Source organism: Caloenas nicobarica, chromosome 9, assembly GCF_036013445.1.
Source record: "Caloenas nicobarica isolate bCalNic1 chromosome 9, bCalNic1.hap1, whole genome shotgun sequence".
In the NCBI taxonomy this organism is placed as follows: domain Eukaryota; kingdom Metazoa; phylum Chordata; class Aves; order Columbiformes; family Columbidae; genus Caloenas; species Caloenas nicobarica.
In genome coordinates this window covers 17,488,109-17,512,694 of record NC_088253.1, presented here as the reverse complement: position 1 = coordinate 17,512,694, position 24,586 = coordinate 17,488,109, and the positions used below count along the sequence as shown (strand labels likewise).

At 39.9% G+C, this 24,586-nt stretch overlaps 1 protein-coding gene and 1 non-coding gene across 7 annotated transcripts in view; both read left to right on the top strand.

Moving 5' to 3' along the window:
• Positions 1–24,586, top strand: part of CNOT1 (CCR4-NOT transcription complex subunit 1) — a 57,406-nt gene that overhangs the window by 9,124 nt on the left and 23,696 nt on the right. For 2 of the 6 annotated variants that reach the window (XM_065640643.1, XM_065640642.1), the window contains exons 3-21: positions 1,749–1,856; positions 2,549–2,647; positions 3,189–3,257; positions 3,356–3,410; positions 3,847–4,050; positions 5,409–5,577; positions 7,623–7,749; positions 8,029–8,139; positions 9,255–9,425; positions 9,957–10,084; positions 11,093–11,333; positions 12,929–13,048; positions 14,126–14,248; positions 14,480–14,631; positions 19,135–19,285; positions 20,644–20,845; positions 21,264–21,407; positions 22,514–22,638; positions 23,489–23,775. In XM_065640643.1, coding sequence (XP_065496715.1) covers positions 1,749–1,856; positions 2,549–2,647; positions 3,189–3,257; positions 3,356–3,410; positions 3,847–4,050; positions 5,409–5,577; positions 7,623–7,749; positions 8,029–8,139; positions 9,255–9,425; positions 9,957–10,084; positions 11,093–11,333; positions 12,929–13,048; positions 14,126–14,248; positions 14,480–14,631; positions 19,135–19,285; positions 20,644–20,845; positions 21,264–21,407; positions 22,514–22,638; positions 23,489–23,775 — 2,786 coding nt within the window. Of the gene's footprint in view, positions 1–1,748; positions 1,857–2,548; positions 2,648–3,188; positions 3,258–3,355; positions 3,411–3,846; positions 4,051–5,408; positions 5,578–7,622; positions 7,750–8,028; positions 8,140–9,254; positions 9,426–9,956; positions 10,085–11,092; positions 11,334–12,928; positions 13,049–14,125; positions 14,249–14,479; positions 14,632–19,134; positions 19,286–20,643; positions 20,846–21,260; positions 21,408–22,513; positions 22,639–23,488; positions 23,776–24,586 lie in introns of all 6 variants that reach the window. The other 4 variants (XM_065640645.1, XM_065640644.1, XM_065640641.1 and 1 more) reach the window with 2 other exon arrangements.
• Positions 19,612–19,747, top strand: LOC135992264 (small nucleolar RNA SNORA50). Its single transcript, XR_010606712.1, has one exon. It is a non-coding gene; the product is annotated as a small nucleolar RNA SNORA50 (small nucleolar RNA).

Here is a 24,586-nt window from a genome sequence, read left to right as displayed (position 1 = left end):
TGAACTTTTATGCAAGGGAGCAATCTAATTCTGATGTGGAGAGGTTATGTTGATGGCTTTAGTATGTACGATTTCCTTCTGCCTCTATCTGCTCTGAATTAATTGTGGTCATGGCACCAGATATGGTCCAGCTTCATGCCAGTCTTGTTACCACATCTAAATCTGTATATTTAATTGGGATTGCTTAAATGAATTGCCTGCTTTCTGAAGCCTGAGCTAACTAGTAGAACTTGCTGTCGATTCAGTTTTGCTGCCTTTTGCACCGATTTGAGCATCTTGCTACGTAATGGCGAGGACTGGCTGCCTTCAAAGACAGTGCTGTCAAAATAACTGAAGTGGGGTATTTACCCTGGACTGACATCTCACAAACACATATATTCCAGCCCCTGGTCAAGAAGCAGAGTTATATCTGACTCGGATGTTTCCTTCCAGCAGAACAAAACTTGGCAGCCCCTGGAATACACAGGTTGTGAGGGAAAGGGAAACATAATGTCAGATAGCAGTAGAAGAATTGAGATGAGAACAATTGGAAACAGCAGAGCTGGAGCAGACACAACCTCAAGCAATGCTGTTTGTCTTTTTGCACAAAGAAGCTGCCGGCAAACAGGATATTTGTGATGGGGTGAAGCAGTCAGAGTGTTTGTACTGGCATGTGTTGTGTCTGTCCTACAGTGAGAAAGGGGGAAACAATGGCAAAAATTTTGCCAATAGTTGAAGGTTGGATTTGATGTTAGCTGCTACTATTTGGACAAAAGAGGCAAGCTACTGGTGATTAAGTGCCTTCAAATTTCTGCCAATGTGGATTTTATTTAAAACAAGGAATGTCTAGTGAGGTGAGATTTAAAGAAATGAATAAGCACTGAAACAACCTGAAGATTCTTCAAGCAATGAGTGGATGAGCTGGTCTGTAGCCAAGAGTTGAACTTAAGGCAAGTGATAGGGGATGCAAACAAAAATGTAATAGTATTGTTAAGATTTAGTACCGAGTGATAGGTGTTGCAGATCACCTGTTTATGATGTGAAGTATACAATTCAGTTGGATGAGTTCTAATGACAGGGCAAGGACTTGGTAAAAGGTCTCAGCTGCAGGTGTTCAGCATGTGGTATTTGATTTTAAAACTTGCTAATGATCAGGTTTGAGATGAACTTTTCTCGTTAGATGGCAGGAAGCAGTTCCTGTGTAATATTCCCTTAATGTCTTGAGAGACCCTTGGAGTAACGGCAGCCAAGTCAGTTGAGACCAGGAGACAATGTAGAAGCTGCCTGCAAGATCAGTGAAGATGCTGGATGGTGGCTTGTCTCTGGGATAAATCCCTGCTACATAGGCATAGTGCAGAGGTGCAAGCTGTCCCAAGGCAGAGCTACACACTGTAGCTGCGGGAAGAAATGGAGAAAAGTGAGGCTATGACATTGTGTGCAGTCTGGGCTGCTTTGGTGGCAGAGAAGCTTGAAATAGTCGGAAAACCCCTTTTTTACTTTGCCTTTTAAGAATACTACTTGTGAAATGCAGGGCTTCTGTGTCAATGACTAGTATCTAGATTCTTTATCTCCTAGTTTATACTTTTCATGTGCTAATAGGGTTTGTCTTGGTTTCTAGGTTACTGATTAAAAAGGGACATTCTTAGCAGTTTTGTTGAAACTGTAGATGACTTAACCACTAGAAATGCTGCTGTATTCATAGTACTAGACCCAGATCTTACTCTGTAATGACTGTTTGCTACCAAGTTGCTTTTTGCGTTTTTTTCCAGATTGTGAATAGGCACGGTCCCGAGGCAGACAGGCATTTACTACGCTGTCTATTCTCGCACGTGGATTTCAGTGGCGATGGTAAAAGCAGTGGCAAAGATTTTCATCAGGTACAGTTTGCACCGAGGCATCTACTTATTAGTTTTGGTTGTTAAAAATCTGCAGTAGAATTTGATCTGTTTTAAATACAAAGACAGATTAGGGGGTAGTAGCTTCAAGCAAGCTTCTTTCTCGATATATGGCCTTTCAATTGCAAGCACCTTTTGCCAGTCCTCAAGTCAGAAGACAACAAACTGTTGATATCTGACTCTTGTAATCCCTTAATCTGGAAAAACTCATAGTTTAGTACAACTGCTCCTTCTACCGCGTGCAGTGCTCTATGTTGAAAGTCTTTCTTTGTCTTTTAAAACTTCATCTAAATCCACTAACTGGCACTTGTGGTGCTGGCTATGTCCTCAGGAGTGTTTTCATCCTTAAGCAATTTTGCCACAGACTTTTTAGCTCGTAAAGAGGAATCAAATATTCTTAAATTGCTTATTACAATGCGTGAGGATGTTCACAGAAAACAAAACATTGCATATATGATGGAGAATGTTTGACTTTCTTGGCCTTAAAAGAAAAACCAAACTAAAAACTAAACCTGGAGAAAACTTGATTGAAAATAAACTAGTTAATGAGAATTCGGGCACTTACAAGACTTAAGCACCTTTTAGTTTGACTGCACACAGTGAACAGTAGTAGTTTTGTTTTATTGTCCTGTTACCAAACAGTATGAGTGTTCAAGTTATCTTGTTCTTTTCAGACTCAATTTCTGATCCAGGAGTGTGCGTCGCTGATTACAAAACCAAACTTTATCTCGACGCTGTCCTACGCCATTGACAATCCGTTGCACTATCAGAAGGTTTGTATGCTGCTTGAAGGGGATCACCATGTCAGAAACTACAGTGAATGGGTCTGTAGGAAACCAGCTAGTTTTCCCTTGTGTTTTTTCCTATTTTTTTAATGGCTAAAATGGGTCGTACTAAAGTCTTCAAAAAGCTTGCCCAGAAGTTGTTTCTTGTTGTTGTTAAACTGACCAAATTATGAAATTACTCAGAATGTCTGCAAACTGATTTTGAAGCTTAATATAATATTAGTACTTTATGGCTTGTTTGTGGCAGCCAGAACCAAAATAAATCATCAGTACTCCTGTTTCTTTTAATATGAAAGCCATGATAGTGGTTTAATAGTGAAAGAGTGGGATATACAGTAGGAACTTTCAGTTTAGATGTATCAAAAAATAGTTCCAAGTATGTTTGTTTAGCCATATAACCTTTGTGTTAACCTACAGCAGAATAGTTACTCATCCTCCAGACCTGCAAATGGCCTGTAGATAGTCTGCCACATGACGAATGAGACTAATCCCATAACAGCTTCCATTTAACTGTTCTTACCTCTTTCAGAGTCTAAAGCCTTCACCCCATTTATTTGCCCAATTGAGTAAAGTCATCAAATTAAGTAAAGTTCAAGAGGTAGGTGAACACTTATTTCAAAAACTTCTTAATGTTTTTTGACTAAGCTTGTTAAAAGGACGATGTCCCCTTACTATGATGTTTATTCTTGTTTGTAGGTGATTTTTGGTCTCGCTTTACTGAACTCTTTCAGCTCAGATCTACGAGGTTTTGGTAAGTGAAGCTTCCAAAACACTGCAGCAGAGACACCTTTTTTCTTTTTGAGCAGTGGGCTTTCTAGATATATAGATGTGTGTCTGTGTCACCCAAGGAATGCAAGACCTTGCAGTTAGTGGTGCTGTTGAAGTCTAACACCATTTTGAGAGGGGCAGTAGATAGCACAGTCATCTTCTACGAAGTTGAAGGTCCCTTTCATTAATAACTTGCTAGATAATCATTCAAATTGATATTTTGTGTAATATTTTACCTTTTAATTGTCCATTAATATTTGAGTTCTGAGGTATGGATTATGAGACTTCTTTTTAAATTTGACCTGTTGTGGCTTGTGGTAAACAAAATCAGATTGAGAGCCTGGTACCTAGCTAAAAAGAGTCTTCATATTAAAAAGAAATTTCAGGTTTTGACTCTTATCCTCTTTTGTTTTCAAAAGCTGCCCAGTTTATCAAACAGAAACTCCCGGATCTTTTGCGCTCTTACATTGACGCGGACGTCAGTGGAAATCAAGAAGGTGGCTTCCAAGATATTGCAATAGAGGTCCTGCACCTTCTCCTCTCCCATCTCCTCTTTGGGCAGAAGGGAGCCTTTGGGGTAGGACAGGAACAGATTGACGCTTTCCTCAAAACATTACGTAGAGGTAAGTGTGGTGGTGTTTGGGAGCCCTGACTAAATGCCAACTTTGAAATGGGTTTTTGTAACTTACTGTCAGTGCGGGTGGCTGCCCAAATGGTGGGGAGCTTGGTGCCGCTGTTCTGGCATCGGGTGGTAATGTTCTGTTTTTCATTCAACAAGCTGTAACTTGGTCTCATGTTTGAGGTTTTTTTTAAAGTTGTGATAAATATTCAATTCTGTGTTTGCTTTGTTGTGTGGGATGGTATTTGTAGATTTAAGTAAAGCAAATCAGTGTGCTGTAGTTGAAAAACTCGAACTCTTTCCAGTGTAAGGATCATACATTTACATTTCAAGCAGGTAGATCTTAAGCACTGGGTTGTTTATATTGGGTGCAGATCTGTGAGGAAACACTAGCACTGCGAGGGAAGTGCTTTTGAATAAACTCTGGTTCATTTCCTGGAAGGTACCATGGTCATTGCGTGATGGCAGGGGATGTTATCAATATGGTAGTCTCTTCCTTTCTGAACCAACAGTGTTTGCTGTAAACTCATCAGAATAAGGGAGATTTGGACTCAAGAAGCTAACTACATTTAACTCAACCCACTCCTTGGTTCTGCACAGACCTTGAAGAAGGCTCCCTTTATACAGGAGCAAAATATTTGTTCTATTTGTACAACTTCTTAGTTGATACTTTAATGAAGATTAGTGTATTAGCTTCTGCAATTCCTCTCACTTTGGTTTGGGAAATTGGGAACTCTTCATACCCTTCAGGGCTATTCAGAGGAGACATTAAGCATCATCTTAAAGATAATGCTGTCTTAGGAAGGCCCACCCATAACATGTCTCTGCTGCTTTCCACTGTGAGCAGAACTCTCATCCACGCATCTGATCCTCTCATTACTTTGTCTCTCTTAAACTTTGCTTCCCTGGGAGGAAGAAGGGAGTATTCTCTCTTTCCATGTCCAAGTGCTCAGTTTAGGCTTGCTAGACTTCTTAGCTGGAATAGCAGTTCCTTTGTTTCCTAATACATCCTGATTTGCAAGAGAGGCTTTTGTTCTACTGCTTCGTTGCCTCCTCTGTGCTTTTTTTGGATGACTGCTGTTAGTGACAATCTACTTCTAAACTTGGCACCAGCACAGCTGCCTTTTGGGCAGCTGCCGCGAACCTGCACAAACTTAGTCTGTTCTACATTCTTGTTCTCGAGGGATATCCAAGTGCCAGTAGAGAAGTGGGAGGTGGGATGGAGGGATGCTGCATGAGTGCCCTCTCGATGTCTGCAGCACCAGGGAAACTCTAGCACAGCAGTCAGTTATTTTGAATAGTCACTTGCATGCAACTGGTGTTCTGGGGTTTTGACACTGTTTTTGTTACTCTTGCCTTTAGATTTTCCCCAGGAGCGTTGCCCTGTGGTGCTTGCACCACTTCTATACCCTGAAAAACGGGACATTCTAATGGACAGGATCCTGCCTGATTCTGGAGGGATAGCCAAAACCATGATGGAGAGTTCTCTGGCAGATTTCATGCAGGAAGTTGGCTATGGCTTTTGTACAAGGTTTGTAGGAAAATGTGATTTTCAAGCATTTTGGGTGGTGCGATGGTTTTGTTTCTTGAGGCAAAAGGTAAAGAGCACTTAAAGTACTAAAACGACTAAAACGCCATTAAGTATTATGAAGTCACTTGTTTTGATTCCTGTGTTATATTTTGCTTTCTCCTAATGTGTATAGCATGTCTGTTGAAATTGTGTAGGATTTTGTCCCGGTAAGAAGTGCTAGGTAAAGGTATTAAAGCATTAGGTATTAAAATTCCTTTTAAAGGTTTTATAAAAATTTGACTATCACCCTTTTTTTTTTTAAGTAAAAACAAAGTGGCTAGGTAGGCATAAATTTCAACTAAATCCGACTAGATCTTTGGAAAAGCTTAGCGCGTGTGACTGACTCCTATTAGTTCACTGTCAGTTCACTGTCCCCATGAAACAGACTACATAAGAACTGAAGTTAATAGTTGTCTTACTCCAAGCAACAGCTTTCTGTTTGTACTGAGTTTTGATCAGTGTGGTACACAGTAAGACTGGGATTACTTGTAGCTGTAGAATCTAATTATGATAGCAAATTGCTGGAGTACCTTGACAGCTGCATCAGTTTTTGCCTGCTTAGGCTTATTTTTGGTAAAAATGCAGCTGTCTTAAACTTGCCCTGGGTTTGTGTGTCTATTTGTAGACATACATTACCCACATCTTCAACAGTGTTCCGTATTCTTGCTCTCTGTTCGTTGTCTGAAATGTTAGGTGGGCAGTTCTGCTGACTTGCTGGAGCTGTACGAAATGGGCTGTCGTTGATAGATCTGTGTGGGTTTGCAGGAGTGGTGTGAGCAGGACTGAAGGTCTTTGCTTAGAGCACCTAACACAAGTATTGCATTACATGGGTTATTCGTTTATAATGTGTGTGAATTGGAATACTTACTAGGAAAGATGGAAGGAGAAGCTAGGCTTTAGTTAGCTGTCTACTGGAGAGTTCATCTGAATATATTAAAGGTTTATTTCCTGCTGTGTATCTGCACAAATCCGGTTCAGTTTTTGAATTTTTTTTTTTAAGGATTTAGGATAGTGCTCTAACACCGGTAGTGGTAACAGAAGCCTGCAAGTGTTGAAGGGGCCTTAATCTTAGCCCTCGATATGAATCTAAATTTTTTTTTAAAGGAAGACTCAATAAGAAGCATAAGCGAAGAGTAGTAAATGATTCTGTATTATAAAAAAGACTATTGGCTACTTTGAAGGGGTGATTGAATCTCAAATATATTAACATAAGTTTGTTTAAACAGTGAAGTAAGGAAACACAATATGTGTTGGAAGATATTGAAAATTTCCGTTGTTAACATGTGCTTGTTAATAAAACATTTTTTATATCTATACTGATGCTGTGTAAATCGTGTTGGCCTAACTATGAAGTGCTCACAAAATGAAGCAAAAATTACAAAAAAGGCTTTGAGTTCTAAAATTGAAACCAGAGCATCTGCTCATTGTTTGCTCTTTGCCCAAAGGGTCCTCAAAGGTTTTTGTGAAATTCAAGGTGCCATAACTTGCATCAGGCTAAAAGGTGTACTTGCACAACGTACCTTTTGAACAGTGCACATCATTTTGAAATGTGCATTCTCAAAGCTTTTGTTTTACTTCTAGCTAGCAGAAGACTTCAGTCTCTGAAGCTCTGTATCACAGGTCAATACGTGGAAGTGCTTTTAACAGCAAACAGCTAAAGCTAGCCTGTGCATTTACTTTGACAGAGTGTAGCCTGTGAAACATCTCTCACTGTTGCTTAAGTAGACCTGGCTTTGAACTGAATACATGGCACAGTGTGTTTCATGGAAATAATTGCATGGACATTCTACTGAATTTTTCTTCTTGCTTGTCCTAGAATTTTGTTATGGTGGATAATTTGACTAACAACTTGAGTAAATGGTCACATTTTACAGTCTGTGGTTAGTTACTCCCAACAGTCTGTGCTGTCCTAGCTGTACTCAGAGGTCTTGTTTTGGTTCGTCTTATGTTGTGCCACAGTGAAACCTGCTTTAGTATTAAGAGTTCTCTGTTTTGTTGCATCTTAGTGTTGAAGAATGTCGCAACATAATCATGCAGTTTGGTGTGCGGGAAGTCACGGCTGCCCAGGTTGCCAGGGTTTTGGGGATGATGGCTCGAACTCATTCGGGATTGACAGATGGTATTCCATTACAAGTGAGTGGCTTGCTGGGGTGGGGATTATATATTTTTTTAGTCAACATAAAATGAGGAGTTAAAATGCTAGCCTCAATACATTATGAATTGCTTTTATTATTCAACACTAACTGTTCTGCTATAAATGTCTACAATACATTATTGAATGAAAGATTCCCAGAAGTGTGCAACTGGTGCCATTACCTGTCTGAACTTCTGCTTACCTTCATAGAGCAGGGAGTAGCTAGTGGCTTTTGAGACTTTATTTTTAACTAATATTTGAGTGTATTTAACTTGCAGTCTATTTCGGCTCCTGGCAGTGGGATTTGGAGTGATGGGAAAGATAAAAGTGATGGAGCACAAGCCCACACCTGGAATGTGGAGGTCTTGATTGATGTTCTTAAAGAGCTGGTAAGTTTTGTGAGCATCTTAGGTAGGTATTTTATGCAGAATATCTGAAAGAAGGGTGTGTCTCCGTGTGAATATAAAGCTTTTTAAGCTCCTAGCAGCCTGAATGACTTTTGAATCTCATTAATGTAGTTGTGCTGCTGCACTTAAGTGATTGATGACTTTTTTTTTTTCTCATGAACAACAATATTTTGAGGAATTGTGGGAAATAAAAGCTGCCTAAATAGCTAACTTGGGTGAAACCTGAGATTTATTCCACACTGCTCCCATGTGTTCTCTGAGGGTTGTTGTGTTTGAGCTTATTTCTGACAGTGGAAAGTTTTGTGTATCAGGCACCTTGTTTTGAAAAGCTTCTCACTGTAAGCATTAATGATGAAAATGAAACCAAACTATTTTTGTAGCTACTCATTCCAAAACTCTAAATGCTTCTTGCTTATGATGGCACTTGAAAAAGAGGGAAGTTTTTCTACCACTTTATAAGCAGCAATTTTTGTAATTAACTCAGTGAAACATGAGTACCATTTCCTTTGCCTACCTTATATTTGGTGATTTTTTTTTTTTTTCCCCTCTGTATGTTCCCTCTCATCTATTCAGGAGTCACTTTTTTTTTTTAAACCTTGGAACATACAACTAGCTTTGTCTTTGGTGCTCACCTATCTCTGGAAGGAATGGTCTGTGTTCCACAATGCCATAGCTCCCTCCAAGCTCCCTCATCCTTATGGCTTCACACTGTTGCTGAAAATCTAATAGGTACTTTGCAAGTACTTGCAGTGTACATTCTTCACAAGGAAAAGCAAGTTCTTGCCAGCGGGTCAGGCCCTTTTGCCTTTTGGAGGGCATATGGCAGCCTAGAAAAGGAATGAGTTAGCATGCGAAGAAGGGAGCTATGTGTTTGGGTGATTTTAGGATGGGTTTTTTTGAAGTGCAATCTCACAGGCTAGTTTCAGACATTAACTTGCATCAAGTTTATTGTGTTATTTTTAAAACAAAAACCTTGCTTTCAGCTAAAAGTTGGATGGGTGTTAAGCTGAATAAAATACTGATGAAAAGGAGTCCTTACAAAACAGTACTGAAGATTCTGTTGAATGTTGACTATTCTCTTGTTTTTCTGGTTGCAGAATCCTAGCCTGGACTTCAAAGTAGTTACCTATGAATTGGACCATCCAGGATTTCAGATTCGTGACAGCAAGGGCCTTCATATTGTAGTGTTTGGCATCCAGAGAGGGCTGGGCATGGAAGTTTTTCCAGTTAACGCCATATACAGACCTTGGAAGCACGCAGAGGGCCAGGTAGGTTCACCAGCGTTTCTGCTGTATCTGTACAACACTTGGGAAGTTCGTGAATTTCTTGAATGGCAAATGTGGATTGGTAATGTGAATTTTTAAACAAGCCACACTTGAGAACTTGGCCTGTAAGTCATAGGCCTTGGATATGTTACTGAAGTACAGTGTGTTAATTGAATGGTGTCTGGGTTGTTTGGGAGGAGATCATCACTTGCTACACATGTGTGACAGCACCTTCAGTTTTAGCAGAGTTCTGATGGGTAATGCAGCTCAGTGTAGAACTGCTACTGCATGGCCGTGCTCTGAGTTTTTTACCTGGTTACACAAAAAGGTTACAACTTTGTGCAAACAAGTACCCTCAGCACAGCCGTATCGGTTGCTTTCATAAATTCTGGGAGAAGTGTGAGGTTCAGTCTTGCATAAAACACGTTGGTAGTAAATCTTGGCTCATCTCTATTGCTTTATTGACTTTCTGAAGCGGAAGGAACCTGAAACTCTATATATCTAAACTATTTTTTTGGATGTCTTATATTCCAGCTTTCCTTCATTCAACATTCCCTCATAAACCCCGACATCTTCTGTTTTGCTGACTACCCTTGTCATACGGTTGCCACAGACATCCTGAAAGCACCACCAGAGGATGACAATCGAGAAATTGCTACATGGTAAACCTGCTCTCGACTGCTTTTCATACCTAGAGTTAGAGTAAGATTACTTGTCTGGTCACGTGTGGCTTTATGCAACCAGATTTATTTGTAGTTGTGTATACATCCCAATAGATCAGCCATTAGGATTTGCTCCATGATTAAGCAGTGAAAGTTCCCGTATTATCGGAACTATGTATGTCCTACCTTAATATCTGAAAATGTACTGCCAGTTCTTGCTTTTATTAAAGTCTTCTGGTTGTCTGGAGAACTTCTGCTGATGTATTTTGGCAGATACTGTGAGCTGAGAGGAGGGGATAAAGGAGGTATGAACTTAAATCTGTCTTTCTTGGGATGACATTAGTGAAACTTGCTTTACTTGTGTGAAAGAAATCCTGGGATTTAAATAGGAGTTTATGTAGCTATTGCTGAGTTATTGCATAAAGCTGACTAATGTGACTTCCTGAGCTGACCTTTACACCCCTTCTTTAGATATAGCTCTGTAGCTGATTTCAGTGAATATATTTGCTTCCATTTCTATTGTATGGTCCAAAATAGGGAATTGGAGGATGGGAGAATATGGGTAAATTGGGGATGGTGGCAATTATTACTTGTCTGTGAGGCAGACAAAACAAGAATATCTTCATTAAGCTTCACAGGTTGTGACTCTGAGGTATAGAAAAACAGTGTATTCTATTCCTGGAAGTATGTTTCAAGTTAAATTATCCAAGTGACCCACCTCAAGCTGAGTTTTTTTTCAACATCAGCTTTCAATTGTCCTTCTTCCCTAACAGAATTAGAACCTCTTAGCTCTCAATTTTTTAAAAAATTATTTTTCATGGTTAAGAATATTCTTGTAGGCTTAACTGTGTGTGATAGGAGCTGCAGTATCAGGTTGTTTGCTGTGGGCATTGCTTTAAGTGGTGTTATGGTTGTTGCTACAAAATGCTTGAATGTAGGATCTTGTCAGATAACTACTTTGTAACTTTTTGGGGGGGGTTGTCTGTTTCTCTTTTTTTCTTTTGTTAGGAAGAGCCTGGATTTGATTGAATCTCTATTACGATTGGCAGAAGTGGGACAGTATGAGCAGGTTAAGCAGCTCTTCAGTTTTCCTATCAAACATTGCCCAGATATGTTGGTATTGGCCTTACTGCAGATCAACACGTCCTGGCACACCTTGCGCCATGAACTTATCTCCACGCTCATGCCAATTTTCCTTGGCAACCATCCCAACTCTGCCATCATTTTGCACTATGCATGGCATGGACAGGTCAGTATTTTCACTGGAGTGTGCGTGTAGTTTGTTCATGTAACTGAAAGTGTGTTAAATGGGTTGAACAGTTAGAACAGCAGTGCTTGTATTGGTTTATGAACTGGGTAATTCAAAGCCCAAGAGGTAAATTATCAATGTTTTATGCGAAGTAATACGAGTTGTCTCTGTCTTGAAGCAAAGTGTTGTGATTTTATTTTCTTTGGGGAAATATATTCAGAACAAAGAAATAATGTTCACTGAGAAAATATTCCAGGAAAAGTAGAGAGACCAAAGTTAAGTTTGACTGTTTTGTGTGTGTGTGTTTGGTTTTTAACCTTTTAGGTTTAGAGTTTACAAAAGTTTGATTTAAAACAAACAAACAAAACCTCAACACAACCACATACAACAGCAACAATCCCCTCACCGAACTCTCAGCCTCACACATTTGAAGTGTAGAACCTTGAAGCAGTAAGAGCTGGGGAGGGCTTAAACCAGAATGATCTCCATTTTACTTGCTAAAAGATTAAGGCTATTCTAAGTATAAAGAAAATACTTATACTGTAAGTTTTAAGAATCTAGGGTGTTTTCTGCAAATAAGGCTGGCTGCTGACCTTCAAGGGGAGCTTCCATTTAGAGACAGGGTAACTATGTATACAAACACCTTGCTTTGGTGGGCAAACAAGTGGGCTTTTATGGATTTGACTCTTGGTGTGGCCTTCAACATTGTGTCCACTAGTAGTTAAGTGGATAGTAGTTACAAGAAGAAACTCAAGGCAGAGGAATCCTCTGGAGGGGGTAGAAGCTGCATTAGGAAACATCTTGCCCTGTTCAAGTTAGGTGGAGTTAATGATAAGAAGTGTGACATCTTAGGTCTTGGTCCACATTCACTGCAAAATTACAGCTATTTGCTAGCTGAAGTGCTATGAATGTGTTTTGTGTGTTGATTTTTTTTTTCCTGATAAAAGTCTTTGAATTGAAGAAGTGACAGGATGGGGGTAGGATAGAGGTGATGTGCTTTTTGCATAAAGTCTTGAAATAGCAGAACACACAATTTTTCTGCAGGATAGGCTTCACAGTAAAGTACAAAATAATGGCTGCCATGTGACATGGTGCCACTACACAACTTGATGTTTTTCTTCCTCATGTGAGGGAACTGTAAGCAAAACCCTTGCAGCTATCAAAATCTTAGTTGCGTTGTAGTTTATGATTGCCCCTGTGTGAGCAAAGAGCTAGATACGCTTTTTTTCTCCCATGTTAAGGTCACATTGCAATCCTTGCTTCAGGACAGCATGTCAGGTGTAGCATTTTGTAAAAGATTTGCATATTCCAAAAGCAATTTCTCTACAATTGAGAGGAATTTGACCTGTACAGTGGTAGGAAAGAGACGAGAATGTACGTACTTACCATTTGTAGTTATTCTACATCCTTTAGTTGTAGCTCCTGAATAATTTATTATTTTATGGTACTAGCCCAACTCAGAAACTAAATTCTGAAGCTAATGAGAAAGCATGTTTGCATGTTAAGCTTTAGAGGTAAAATGTCTTACTTGATGTTCACATAGTTGATCCTTTTCCTAAAGCCATGAAGTACAATCCTAATTGAATTCTCCTTAGGGTCAGTCTCCTTCAATTCGTCAGCTTATCATGCATGCAATGGCAGAATGGTACATGAGAGGGGAGCAGTATGACCAGGCAAAATTGTCACGTATTCTTGATGTGGCGCAAGACTTGAAGGTGAGTTTTGCAAAACACTGCCATTATTTTCTGTCTGGTGTCTTACGCAGACTTACTCATCTTTTAACAAAAGTGAAGCTTAAGTTAGATGTGACTAACTTAGTATGGATTACTTTGTTTAACCATGTGTGGATTCAGTTGTTGATGCTGTACCTCAAACAAAACAAAACCAAAAAGCAACCAAAACCAGCCTATGTTCATGGGACTATAAGTGCTCTTCAGCTGAGCTGTGGTATCTGACTCCAGATGATTTCTAGCTTGTCCAGTTGTGAACCCAAGACATTTTACTTGGTGTTTGCAGCAGAGCTGGTTATTGTGGCTTAGCTGACTAGTAACTTGGGAAGCAGTACAATAGAACTGCTTGCTGTGTGAATATACTGTAAATCCAGGAAGAGCTTCAACTGTTTTAACCTTGAATGTCGTTGAAATGGAAATGTAGAAATAATCCTTCGGATATGTGTAAATGTGGCACTACTAAGCTTAATGCAGTAGAAATTTCTTAATTACTTTTCAGTTGTTTACACATTCACAAGAGAGACTGGAAGTTGTGACTGACTTCTTTGCGGCCTTTATCACTTCCTAAAGTTAGATGCAAAATAATTGAGTGTCTCCAAGTTCAAGAGCATCAACTGCTGCTTCAGTCCAGTTTTGTTGTAGCTGTTACTGTGTTCAAAGATGAACGCTTTGAGCAGATGTATTCAAAATGGCTCTGAGGGCCTTGAGGTCTGTTTGCAGGGAGATGCTAGGCTCTTCTGATTTAATTTTGTTGCAGTATCAACTTGCTAGCTCTTGTCCACTTGCTGGTGGATTTTCATCAGAGGAATTTAAAACTGGAAGCACAAGGTTGCTTCAAAGAAGGCAGGTTCATGCTTTCAAAGGAGAGCTCTTGCTTATTTGTCTCACAAGCAAGCTATAAGTGAGTTGATGGTACTGATCTTTTTGTTGACAGAGAAAGCATAGCAGCATGTGGTAGCAAGACTTCTTTACTAAAAAGTATATGGGGATTAGAAAGAAAAGAAGGGAGAAGGAGTATCCTTGTGTCTTCACTAGTAGTCTTCTGATTTTTTTTTTCTTTAGGCCTTGTCAATGCTGCTAAATGGTACTCCATTTGCCTTTGTTATTGACCTTGCTGCACTTGCCTCTCGACGGGAATACCTCAAACTTGACAAATGGCTCACAGATAAAATTCGGGAGCATGGGGTAAAGCAGGATTTTTTTTTTAATTTCTGCACTCTGTCAGTGGCTAACTTAAGTCACTTTAACAATTGTGTAAGTAGCTTTAAAGTTGTGGAAAGTGTCCAGGTCTGATAGTTCAACATTTTCACTGAACTATAATAGCTTACTGCGATTCTTTCCACAGTGCAATTGCCAAGTTTGAAATAGTGGCTTGGATGCAGTTTGGGAGATTAAGACAACATTTTTTTTCCTCAGGAGCCCTTCATCCAGGCCTGTATGACTTTCTTAAAAAGAAGATGTCCATCTATCCTGGGTGGCCTTGCTCCAGAAAAAGATCAACCCAAAAGTGCTCAGCTTCCTCCAGAAACCTTGGCAACTATGCTGGCATGTCTGCAAGCTTGTGCTGGGTAAGGATTATATTGCTTGTGCTGAATGTCTTATCTGCTTGCAGCTTGTTTGCTGGCACATGGTCACAGCTGGTTTGGAATTTCACATGGAGAATGGGGTTAATGAGAGTATATAAGCTTGCATGGATAGATGCAGTAGTATGTTTAATTTTGCACTGAACCTTCTGTTGTAGGCTAGGTCACAAGAGCCAGGAGGAGTGTTCTTGTCTTTATAGTCAAACTGGTGAGGTGATTTTGATAACTGGGAGATGGCTTGTTAGTCAGAGCCTGGGTTGTTAATGACTAGATACAGAGCTGTAATTTGGACAAAAAGGATTACAGGACATACCTACAATATGGAACAGCACCTTGGAAAACAGTGACTATATAAAGGATTTTGCAATTGTGTTAAGCAAACACCTCCATGTGTGGTTATTACCCAGCAGAAAGGGCTAATGCAATCCTTATGTGTAGAAGAAAAGAGGTAAGTGGTGATCGTAGTGTAATTGAGACCGGAACTAGACATGTGCCGCTTCTGTCTTCATTTGAAGTACTGACAGTCAAAGCAGTCAAAGGTTGGAATATATCTAAGATCTTTTGCAGATCAGGTTGTTTAGCTGAAGTCCAGAAGAAAAAAGTGTGGCTCCTAGAGAGCTACGGAAACACTAATGGAAACTGGAGTTGGACAAATCAGTTTTTAAATATGGTGTTATCATTTGGTAAAAATGACTGAATGTTGTAAGATATTCGTGGTGTCACTTCTTAATACTGTCAGATCAAGACAGCATTTAACTGCAGCAATACTTCAAAGATAACTAGGCATAGCGTAATGTGACTTAGAAGCCAGAGAGACTGAGAGCTGGAGGTGGTGCTGGTTTTGGTGTTAAATTTTGACACCAAAAGGGGCTGTCATGTCCAAGTGCATATTACCAGGTCTGAGGCTTATATTGTGTCCCTTGGGTTAGACAGTGTTGTCCCGACAGGTATAAAAAAAAAAAAATTAAGGGCATCCAGGATGATTCCTGGCTCTCATGTAGATGCCAGGAAGTGAATCATCAACACAGCATTGTCACAATGGGTATTTGAACTGGAAGGATACCTTTGAAGATACCTCTAAGATTTTTAGGAGAAAGAATACTCCTGGTTTTTACTGGGACTTGTGCAGTTAAACTTCAAAATGCTCTTGAAATATTGTGTCGGAGGTACAATGGTCCAGCACACCTCTTGGACTGTCATTTTTAAACTCAAAATGCATCTTCTGAGACTATAGTTCACAAATTAACTTTGTTCCTTATTTTGTGTGGTGCCATGTCCAGATTTTAGAGGTTTAATAGTTAACTGTAGACTTGCAGCTAATGTCCCTGCGTTCTGAATCTTAATGCGTTACCAAGTTGTATTTATTCAATTAATTCCAAAAGCCACTAGTTCTCTACTGGCACAATTCTCTGAGCTTTTGGTTTCTTTTTATAGCTACTTGTATTCCCTTTTATGAATTTGACCTACTTGCAGCCATTTTCCATTAGTTATTCTCTTTGAGCTTTAAAAAGAAAATGCTTGGGTTTCTTTCATTAAGCAATTGCTTTGATTAGCTTAGGTTTCAGTCACAAATGGAAGCAGGCGTTGTAAAGACTAGAAGATTAAAATTGCAGTAAATATTAAATATGTCTGGGAGGGTAGTTCCACTTTACCAGCTGAAGTCTGCCATTTCCTAAATCTGTCAGTTTAGGAGCCCACTCTTTAATTAGGCTGCAGTTATTTCATGTCCCGTTTTGTGTCCAGGGAGACTCTTTTCTTAGCCACAAGGACCCCACATGTTCCAAGGCTCTTTATTTTTGGTGCAACTTGTTTATCTCTGGTGAACATTGCAGTTGTGGCATCACGTAGCAGTGAGGCTTCAAAAAGAAATAAGTGTTCCTTTTATTACTGAGTGTTTTTAAAATGAAGTCAGGGTGGTTTCAGGCTCCGCAGGCTGACCAAGGCTGTGATTTGGTAACAAACAGCTCATGAGAAGTCCTCCCCTCAAGGAGCTACGGTGAGTTGAGAGGCAGCAGAGCCTCTTCCATGCAGTCGTGTCCAGCGTGGTCCAAATGTGTCAGCATGGGGAATGCTCGTTCCTTCTCAGGCCCTGCCTCAAGAAGGGAACAGGCTTCTGGCTCCTGATGCCTAAGGAAATGAAAAGGCCTTTCCTTGCTTTGTAAAAATGGGTTAAAAAAAAAAAGCAAGAGAGATGAACTTGTTTTTTCAGCAAGCTGTGACAGTTTTGTTCCTCTAGAACTGGCTGACTGTGGTCCCTGGCTCTCTTGCTTGCTTGCATTTCAGAGTTCTCCATGCTGTAGTTTTCCCTTAGTTCTCTTCCAGGAGTGGCTCTGATTAGGTTACGTGCTTGAATGTATTTCTACATAGAACTGGAAAATATGAATACTTTCTTTAAGATCTAGTTATCAAATCATGCCCACCTACTTACCACTTCATATCATTTGCCTCAAGCTCAGGGTTTATTTTGTGAAAATCTGCAGTTTTGTGCTATCTAAAAATATTGTGACATTTGCATCTGGTTACAGCAGTGTGTCTGTGGACGTGATAAAGTTCACTTTCAATCTGTCTAGAAGGCAGGACATAATAACATTAGTGGCTCGCTCTAAAGCATGAATGGCCCAGCTGGTCCTCCTAAGTATCAAACTTTAGGATTTTTAAGTGTCTTAGTCTTCGTTGTGGGCTGCCTACAGCAGACTGGCATTTGTTTTACTAAAGCATGTTGTAGTATTATATTTAAGCATAAAGACTGCAAATTTAACTGCTACGAAACAAAAGAAGAGGGCAAAAGATTGAGTGTGGTAAACGTGTGTGAACTCAGCTCTTCAGTCCCTGGTCCTGTTCCCTGGTTAGCTGCAGTGCTGTGTGATCTTGGAATGCCTCCTGCATCAGAAAAAACTGTGAATTGGTCATACATACCTTTAAATGTTGAGATTTCTAAGGCTGTGGCATCGGGGTGTGGGCAAATACATATTGTAGCTACTGAGCCTACCGTGTGCTGTGCTTGGAGCTCTGTTGTCAGATCTGGTTGCACTTTCTCAAAACAATTCCCTTTTGTTGGTGTTGGGTTTTGTGGTGTTTTGTTTTGGGTTTTTTTGGCAGGTTCCTGACTGCTTTTTGATACACACCTCCTGAGCCCCTTGCTTTTAAAGTCTTTGACACTAGGCCCTGGTGAGAGGATGTTAAAGCATGTAAAGGAGTCAGTTTATGAAACAGCTGATAAAGTATTTGTTGTTCTGTATGGAATCCTGCTCACCGTATCGCCCCAGATTCCCCTGTCTGTCTCAGGTGAGCTTTTTCCCACTCTACATAGTGGGTCACTAGCTTTGGAGAACAACTGGAAGCCCTTAACTTTGTGTAAGCCTGTAATGGGATACTTGCCAAAACTGAAGAATGATCTGCACTTTGCTTTCCTGCCTTAATCATCAGGGTGGTTCCTGTGCAGTAAAAGTTTTTGAAAATTGAGTTAAAATGAGAGATCACCAGATGAGGTTAACAGAGCTGAGTTGGTATAGCTGTGCAATGTCGGGAAGGAATCTGTTGCTTTAACTGTCCTCACTAAAAAGGTCAAACTAAAGTTTGAGCAAGCTATAAAAATTAGGTGTATTTTCCAAAAGGAAAATGTTGGTGGTGTGTGTTTTGTGGTTAGGTAGGTCAGCAGCAGAGCTGACTTTCCTTCCAGTTTGGGAAGCTGGCAGTCAGCTATGGAGTACTTTGGAAAGAGGTGCAATGACTTCAGGCCTAAGTTTGAGTCCTCTGTTGGCTCTTGATCATAATTTCCTTGAATAGCTAGATTTCCTGTCTCTGTTTTGGTTAAATGCTGGCGTGTGAAGCATGTATTTCGGTTTATGGGCAGGTGAATTTTAGTGAATTGGGTGGTGGTATTTACTCCTCATCCTTGTCTTTGTGTAGTAGTCCAGGTTCTAGTCACGTCCTCTCCTCTTTTGGAGAGACCTTGTGTGTAACGAGATTAAGAATGGGAATAATCATGAATGGTGAAGCCTGGGGACAGGAAGGAGCCTTGAGTAGTGGATTTGAACAAGGGCTCATAGCATCCGTTATTGTGCTTTTTAATTCATGAGGTTGAGCTGTATATAGCCCATAATGTGGACAGCAGGAGACAAAGACTGTTGTAAATAGTCTGCTCTCCCAAGGCCTATTGCAGCCCTGTAGATATATATCCCAGCCTTCTGTAAGTCATTACTTGCTGGGGTAACTGTAAAGCAGTATTGGAGTTTTTGAAAATGAAAGAATTTACTATTGGAGATGAAATTTTAGAACTACAGTTTAAAATTTTCTGTTTATATATAGCCGTTTCTCTTGGGACAAGCTCTAATGCAAGTTTTCCAAATAAAATGTAGCTTCTCTTGGGTTTGTTTTGCAACTTCTGTTTGTGAGATATGGCCCCAGTTTCTGTAGGAGAACAAAATAAACTAGGGGCTTCAGTTTGGTCAGTGTTGTATGGCTCACTATCGTACTGCTCTGTTCCAGGAGTGTTTCTCAGGAGCTGTCAGAGACCATCCTCACCATGGTAGCCAACTGCAGTAATGTCATGAACAAGGCCAGACAGCCGCCACCCGGAGTCATGCCAAAAGGACGCCCGCCCAGTGCTAGCAGCTTGGATGCCATCTCCCCTGTACAGGTAGATAAATAAAATGCTGCATTTTTAGATGGTGCTGTTGCTTAGTGTTAGTTTTGCTGCACTATTTGAACTTTTTCGGCAGGACTAAGTGAAAGATGATGTGGCTCCCTTAGTTTTCGTGCTTGCATGTTTAGATAACTTGGTAATAACTACAGAACAATGCCTGAAGGTTGTAGTTCAGAACTATCTTTCACTTCACAAATGTCTTTAAGAAGTAACTGAAGTATAGCAGGATGGGAGCACTGAAGAGGGATAGAGATTTGGCTTTTTAAAAATAACTGAGGATTTATTTTAAGTGCTAAAATTTACTAAGACTTCTGAGAATTAAGCACTGCCTTTGAACCTGATGTGTCTTGTTTGTAGCTTCACGGGCCAAGCAACAGTGCTAGAGCATAAGGACTTGTTATAACTGGGGCTCTTCAGCTCTCAACTGAACTGCTCTTTTAAAAACAAGGTACATTTAAGTTACTCCCTGCCACTCATCATCCCTTCCTCCTCTGGGAGCAACACATTACAGACAGGTTTTGCTTCTAGCAATTGCATTCAATGGCAGATTGTAAAATGGTAAAAGCTTTTTCACATGGAATAGTGGCAATTCAGCATTTAAGAATGTCTGAAGCATCAGTAGATTATGTAAACTAAATACAGAGAGCAGTTTCCTTGTAAATTGTTACTTTAATGAAGTTGCTCATCAAATGTACCAAATATCTTGGCAACCTGCTGCAGATAAGTGATGTGAACAAATAAAGCAGCAGATGTTAGTCTGTATCCATGCTATCTTTTGGACAGATAATACAGTTTTCTGCTGTTCCTAGCCAGGAGCTCTTAATGTATTGCTTTGTCAGCTGGTACTGTGCCTTCCTTCCTACTCATCACTCAGGTCTTAATGTTTTTTGTTGAAGCCTGCATTCAGGTGTTTAGCTGTGAGAAGTGGGATCCTTCAGACAGTGACAAATACTCTATAAGCTTGTTGTGAAGTAGCCTTTGCAAGTTTTGGGGTGAGGTCAGAGGTCACAAACTGCAGAGCGTGAACTGCTCTAGTATTAAATCCTACGTGCTCCTGCTTGTAAGCATTTGCTGTTGTGTTATACTTAACTAGAGACTATGGAACAATCAGCCTTTCTGTAAAACCTCTGATAGAATAGGATTTTGTGGGATTATAGAATAAAAAGTGAAATCACATTTTGTAGACGAACTGATCTTTTAGGGTAATCTGGATGACTTCAGAATTTAAAGTAACCATCAGAAAATCTCTTCTCAATAATGTTTTTATATGTAGTTGCCTTTATACAAAACCTGCCAAAAGCTTGATTTTTGGTTTATGGCTGTCTGTGTATAATCTTCCTTTCTTCATTCAGATCGACTCGCTTGCAGGAATGGCATCTCTTAGTTTAGGTGGCTCAGCAGCTCCTCACACCCAGAGCATGCAAGGCTTCCCTCCAAACCTGGGCTCTGCGTTCAGTACTCCTCAGTCACCAGCAAAAGCGTTCCCCCCTCTTTCCACCCAAAACCAGACGACGGGTTTCAGTGGCATCGGAGGACTCTCCTCACAGCTTCCAGGTACTGCTATCTGGGTGGAGTGTTTCTGGTTTTGACACAGAGCTAAAGCCGTGTCATTGCTGTGGTTGGAAATACTGGACAAACAGCTGGGTGTCCTGTGGGAGGGAATTACACTGTTTGCACTCCTGGGTCACTGCTGAGCTGGCACTTCAGAATGTTGCAGCTGCAATAAGTAAAATGTTTAAAGTCAAGATGTTTTGACAGATTTTTAGCAGTATTATTTCAGTTTGGGACAGAGGTGAGGAATTGCTTGAGATAAAACTGCTAGATGTTGGGTAGTTATGAGGCTGTATAGCTCTGAGTTCCTGGCAATGGCAAGTGCTGGGAGTGGTAAGTGCATGCTGGGAAGGGCGCAATCGAGATGACCAGTTGCTTGCTTTTCAGTGGGTGGTCTTACTACAGTTTTACTTTTCAGTAGGTGGTCTTAGTACGGGTAGCCTGACTGGAATAGGAACTGGAGCCCTGGGCCTTCCTGCAGTGAACAATGACCCATTCGTGCAAAGGAAGCTGAGCACATCTGGACTGAACCAGCCTACATTCCAGCAGAGTAAGATGAAACCTTGTAAGTGGTAGTGTTGTCTGTGACTGTGAAGTGTGACTGTGGTCTGCAGTTAATCTGCATTTCCTTCAGGGGAGGCTTGGATCTGTAGGTGATAAATGTTAGAAATTTGGCTTTGATTATGTAGTGAAGTCTGAAAAATGTGCTTCTAAACTTCTAAAAGCTTGACAAGTAATCTGGGGGGATAAAAACAAACTGTTAGTGTAAAAATATAACATGTTATGGATTTGCATGAACAGTGTGTTTCTGTGTTCTTTTTTTGTTGTGATGTGTTTTGAACAGAAGTGTTGTCCTGCTCTTTACAGAATTGTATGCATCTGGTAAGAGGGTGTTTTTGTTTTATTTGTAGCAAGGTTAAACAAAGCTACCTGCAGCAGATAACTTGACAGGTCAAGCAGTGAATTAGACCGCAACATTGGAAAGAAATCAGACTAACATAAGTTATTGGGAATGTGGGGTTTGGACAGAATAATTTGGTTCCTAACAGTGAGACATTATCCTTAACTCATTTGTGCCTCTGAAGTACGCTCACAATGAAATGTTTAAGCAATCAAACACCTTTAGGAAGCATAGCCATATGCTAAACCTTCCACACTGCTCTTATTACATATCTCAGTCTCCTCTGATAGCTCATCCATAAATGCAAAGTTACCAGTCTCTACATATGTACCATGTTTGTAGTTGGCCATTAGTTTATATTTTTGGGCTCAAGCATTCAGTATGAACTTGCTTAAAGCTCACTGACTGGCCTGAAAGTTTGTGTGAAAGCTTGTGTGCATGTCAGTGTTGTGTAGCATGCTTTGTTCTAGTCTGGCTTGCATTCATTTAGTTTAGGCATCGGTTGAGGTTAGCTTGGGAGGCAGTGGGTTCTAGGAATACAGCAGTATGAGGTTAATTCTATCTTAGTATTCAGTTATTTTGCATAAATATAATGTATGAAAACCAGATTTTTTTAAAATAACAGTTCCCATCTACTAGAAAGGTTACATATTCTACTTTTCAGGAGAACTAGCAGGTTCTGTATAGATTAGAAGAGTTGAAAAGGACTAGACGAAATCCTGACTGCCTGGAGTTGTTCTGAGCATGTTATCTGTTTCCTTTTTTAACAGCTGACTTATCTCAGGTGTGGCCAGAGGCTAATCAGCACTTTAGCAAAGAAATAGATGATGAGGCAAACAGCTACTTCCAGCGTATTTACAACCATCCACCACATCCAACCATGTCTGTAGATGAGGTGAGTTCCCTTCTGCAGCAGTTGCATCACCTGCTCAGAGACTTGCTATAATGTTGATAGTGATTATTCCTTCATGTATTAGTTTAGTGGAAAATGATAAAGGGCTAATGGTGGATGCTTGCAGCACTGCTTTTCTAATAAAGTAAATTGAAAGTGTGCTGCCTTAGAAATGTACAGAGTAAACTTGCAGTTGACCATTGCATTCAGCTTTGATTTCTGTGGACTGAAGACTTGAGAAGTCTAATTAACACTTCTAAAATGATGCCAAGTGGAAAGAGTTCAATGTGGAATGGAAGCTTTGTGTATTCAAAACAAGTGCTAAAGTGTGCACAGTCTGTATAAATTACACTTATCTTGAATACATTTGTTTTTAAAGTGTCTAAAAATTACTGCAACTTCTAAGTATATAAAGGTGTCCTAAGTTCTACCTTCTGTGCTTTGTTAATTATTTTGATTAGTCTCTATGAGAGTAATTATCAGTCTGATGTATTTGCTCTTTGAAGTACTTCAAATTTACTTTAATGTATTTGTGTGGTTATAAATTATGGAAGACACTGAACATTAATTTTCATTTTTCTAATTTTGAGGCAATGGAGTAGGCAGTCACAAAAAACTTTTATGTGAAGACAGTTACTTAAAACAAAAGTGAGAAAATTCAAGTCTGAAGAGGAAACTCGTAGTGATGTAGCGTCTGCTGGCTGAAACGAGGTTTTCTTGAAGCAGTTATTTTGCAGTTTAGCTTATGGTAGGGCAAGTTACCTTAGTGGCTGCAAGCGCTCTTGAAACCTGAAGATGCAGAAGGGCTGAAATAAAGCAAATTTGTTGGTAACAATTTCCAATTTCTTTGCAGGTCTTGGAAATGCTGCAGAGGTTTAAGGACTCCAACATTAAACGAGAACGAGAAGTGTTTAACTGTATGCTGAGGAACTTGTTTGAGGAATACCGCTTCTTTCCTCAGTACCCGGATAAAGAGCTGCACATAACAGCCTGCCTCTTCGGTGGGATCATAGAGAAAGGACTGGTTACTTATATGGCATTGGGCCTGGCCCTGCGCTATGTTCTTGAAGCCTTACGAAAGCCTTTTGCATCCAAAATGTACTATTTTGGTATTGCTGCACTAGATAGATTTAAAAATAGGTGAGTGTGGTTTTTCTGTAATACTTGTAACATCTTGTTAACCTTGAACCTGCTTTAAATATGCAGCACAAGATTGGTTAAATGTGTTAGAAATTTACACATCTCAACTTCAGGATTACTTTAGAGAAATGCTGAGCTGAAAAAAATGTGCTAATGTGTTAGTTAAAGGGTGGGGTTTTTTCTTTAAATCAAAATGTTCAATGCAGTACCTGTATAAATGTGGGACAAACTGAGATGCTGAAACTGCTTAGCAGATTTTGTTTATAAAAAATAATTCAGTGAAGTGTTAAGTTAAATGAAGTTGTTAGCTTGTTAGAAATGGAGTGAATGTAATTACTCTGTACAGGTGCATTCTAACAAGGTTCTGTTTGTGCTATTTGTTACTGAGAGGCTAGCTAGGTCTGGAACTTTGGTTTTACACAGAAATCTCAAGTATGGAAAACAGTATTAAAAAAAACCCCAAACTACCATTTTCTCAAAAGTCTTAATGGAATGCAGATAGAGGAAACTCTCCAGGCAGGCTGCAATAGTAGGCAGGATTGTGTACCCATGGGAAAAATCTCCATTCTGGAAGAAGATAGTTGAACTTGAAAAGTATTAGAAAGCTTCCTGGAATTATTTAATGACTAGAAATGTGTAGATTGAAGTGTGGACTCACAAGCAAGGAGCACATTATCTTCTGTCCTATTCTCCCTCTATAGTTCATCTGCTGTGCAGTATTGCATCTGTAATAGCTGTTGTTGCAGCATTCATAGTTGGATGTTTTGTTGTGGAGTTCGCTGAGCAGAATGAATAAAGGCCCTTAAGGCTG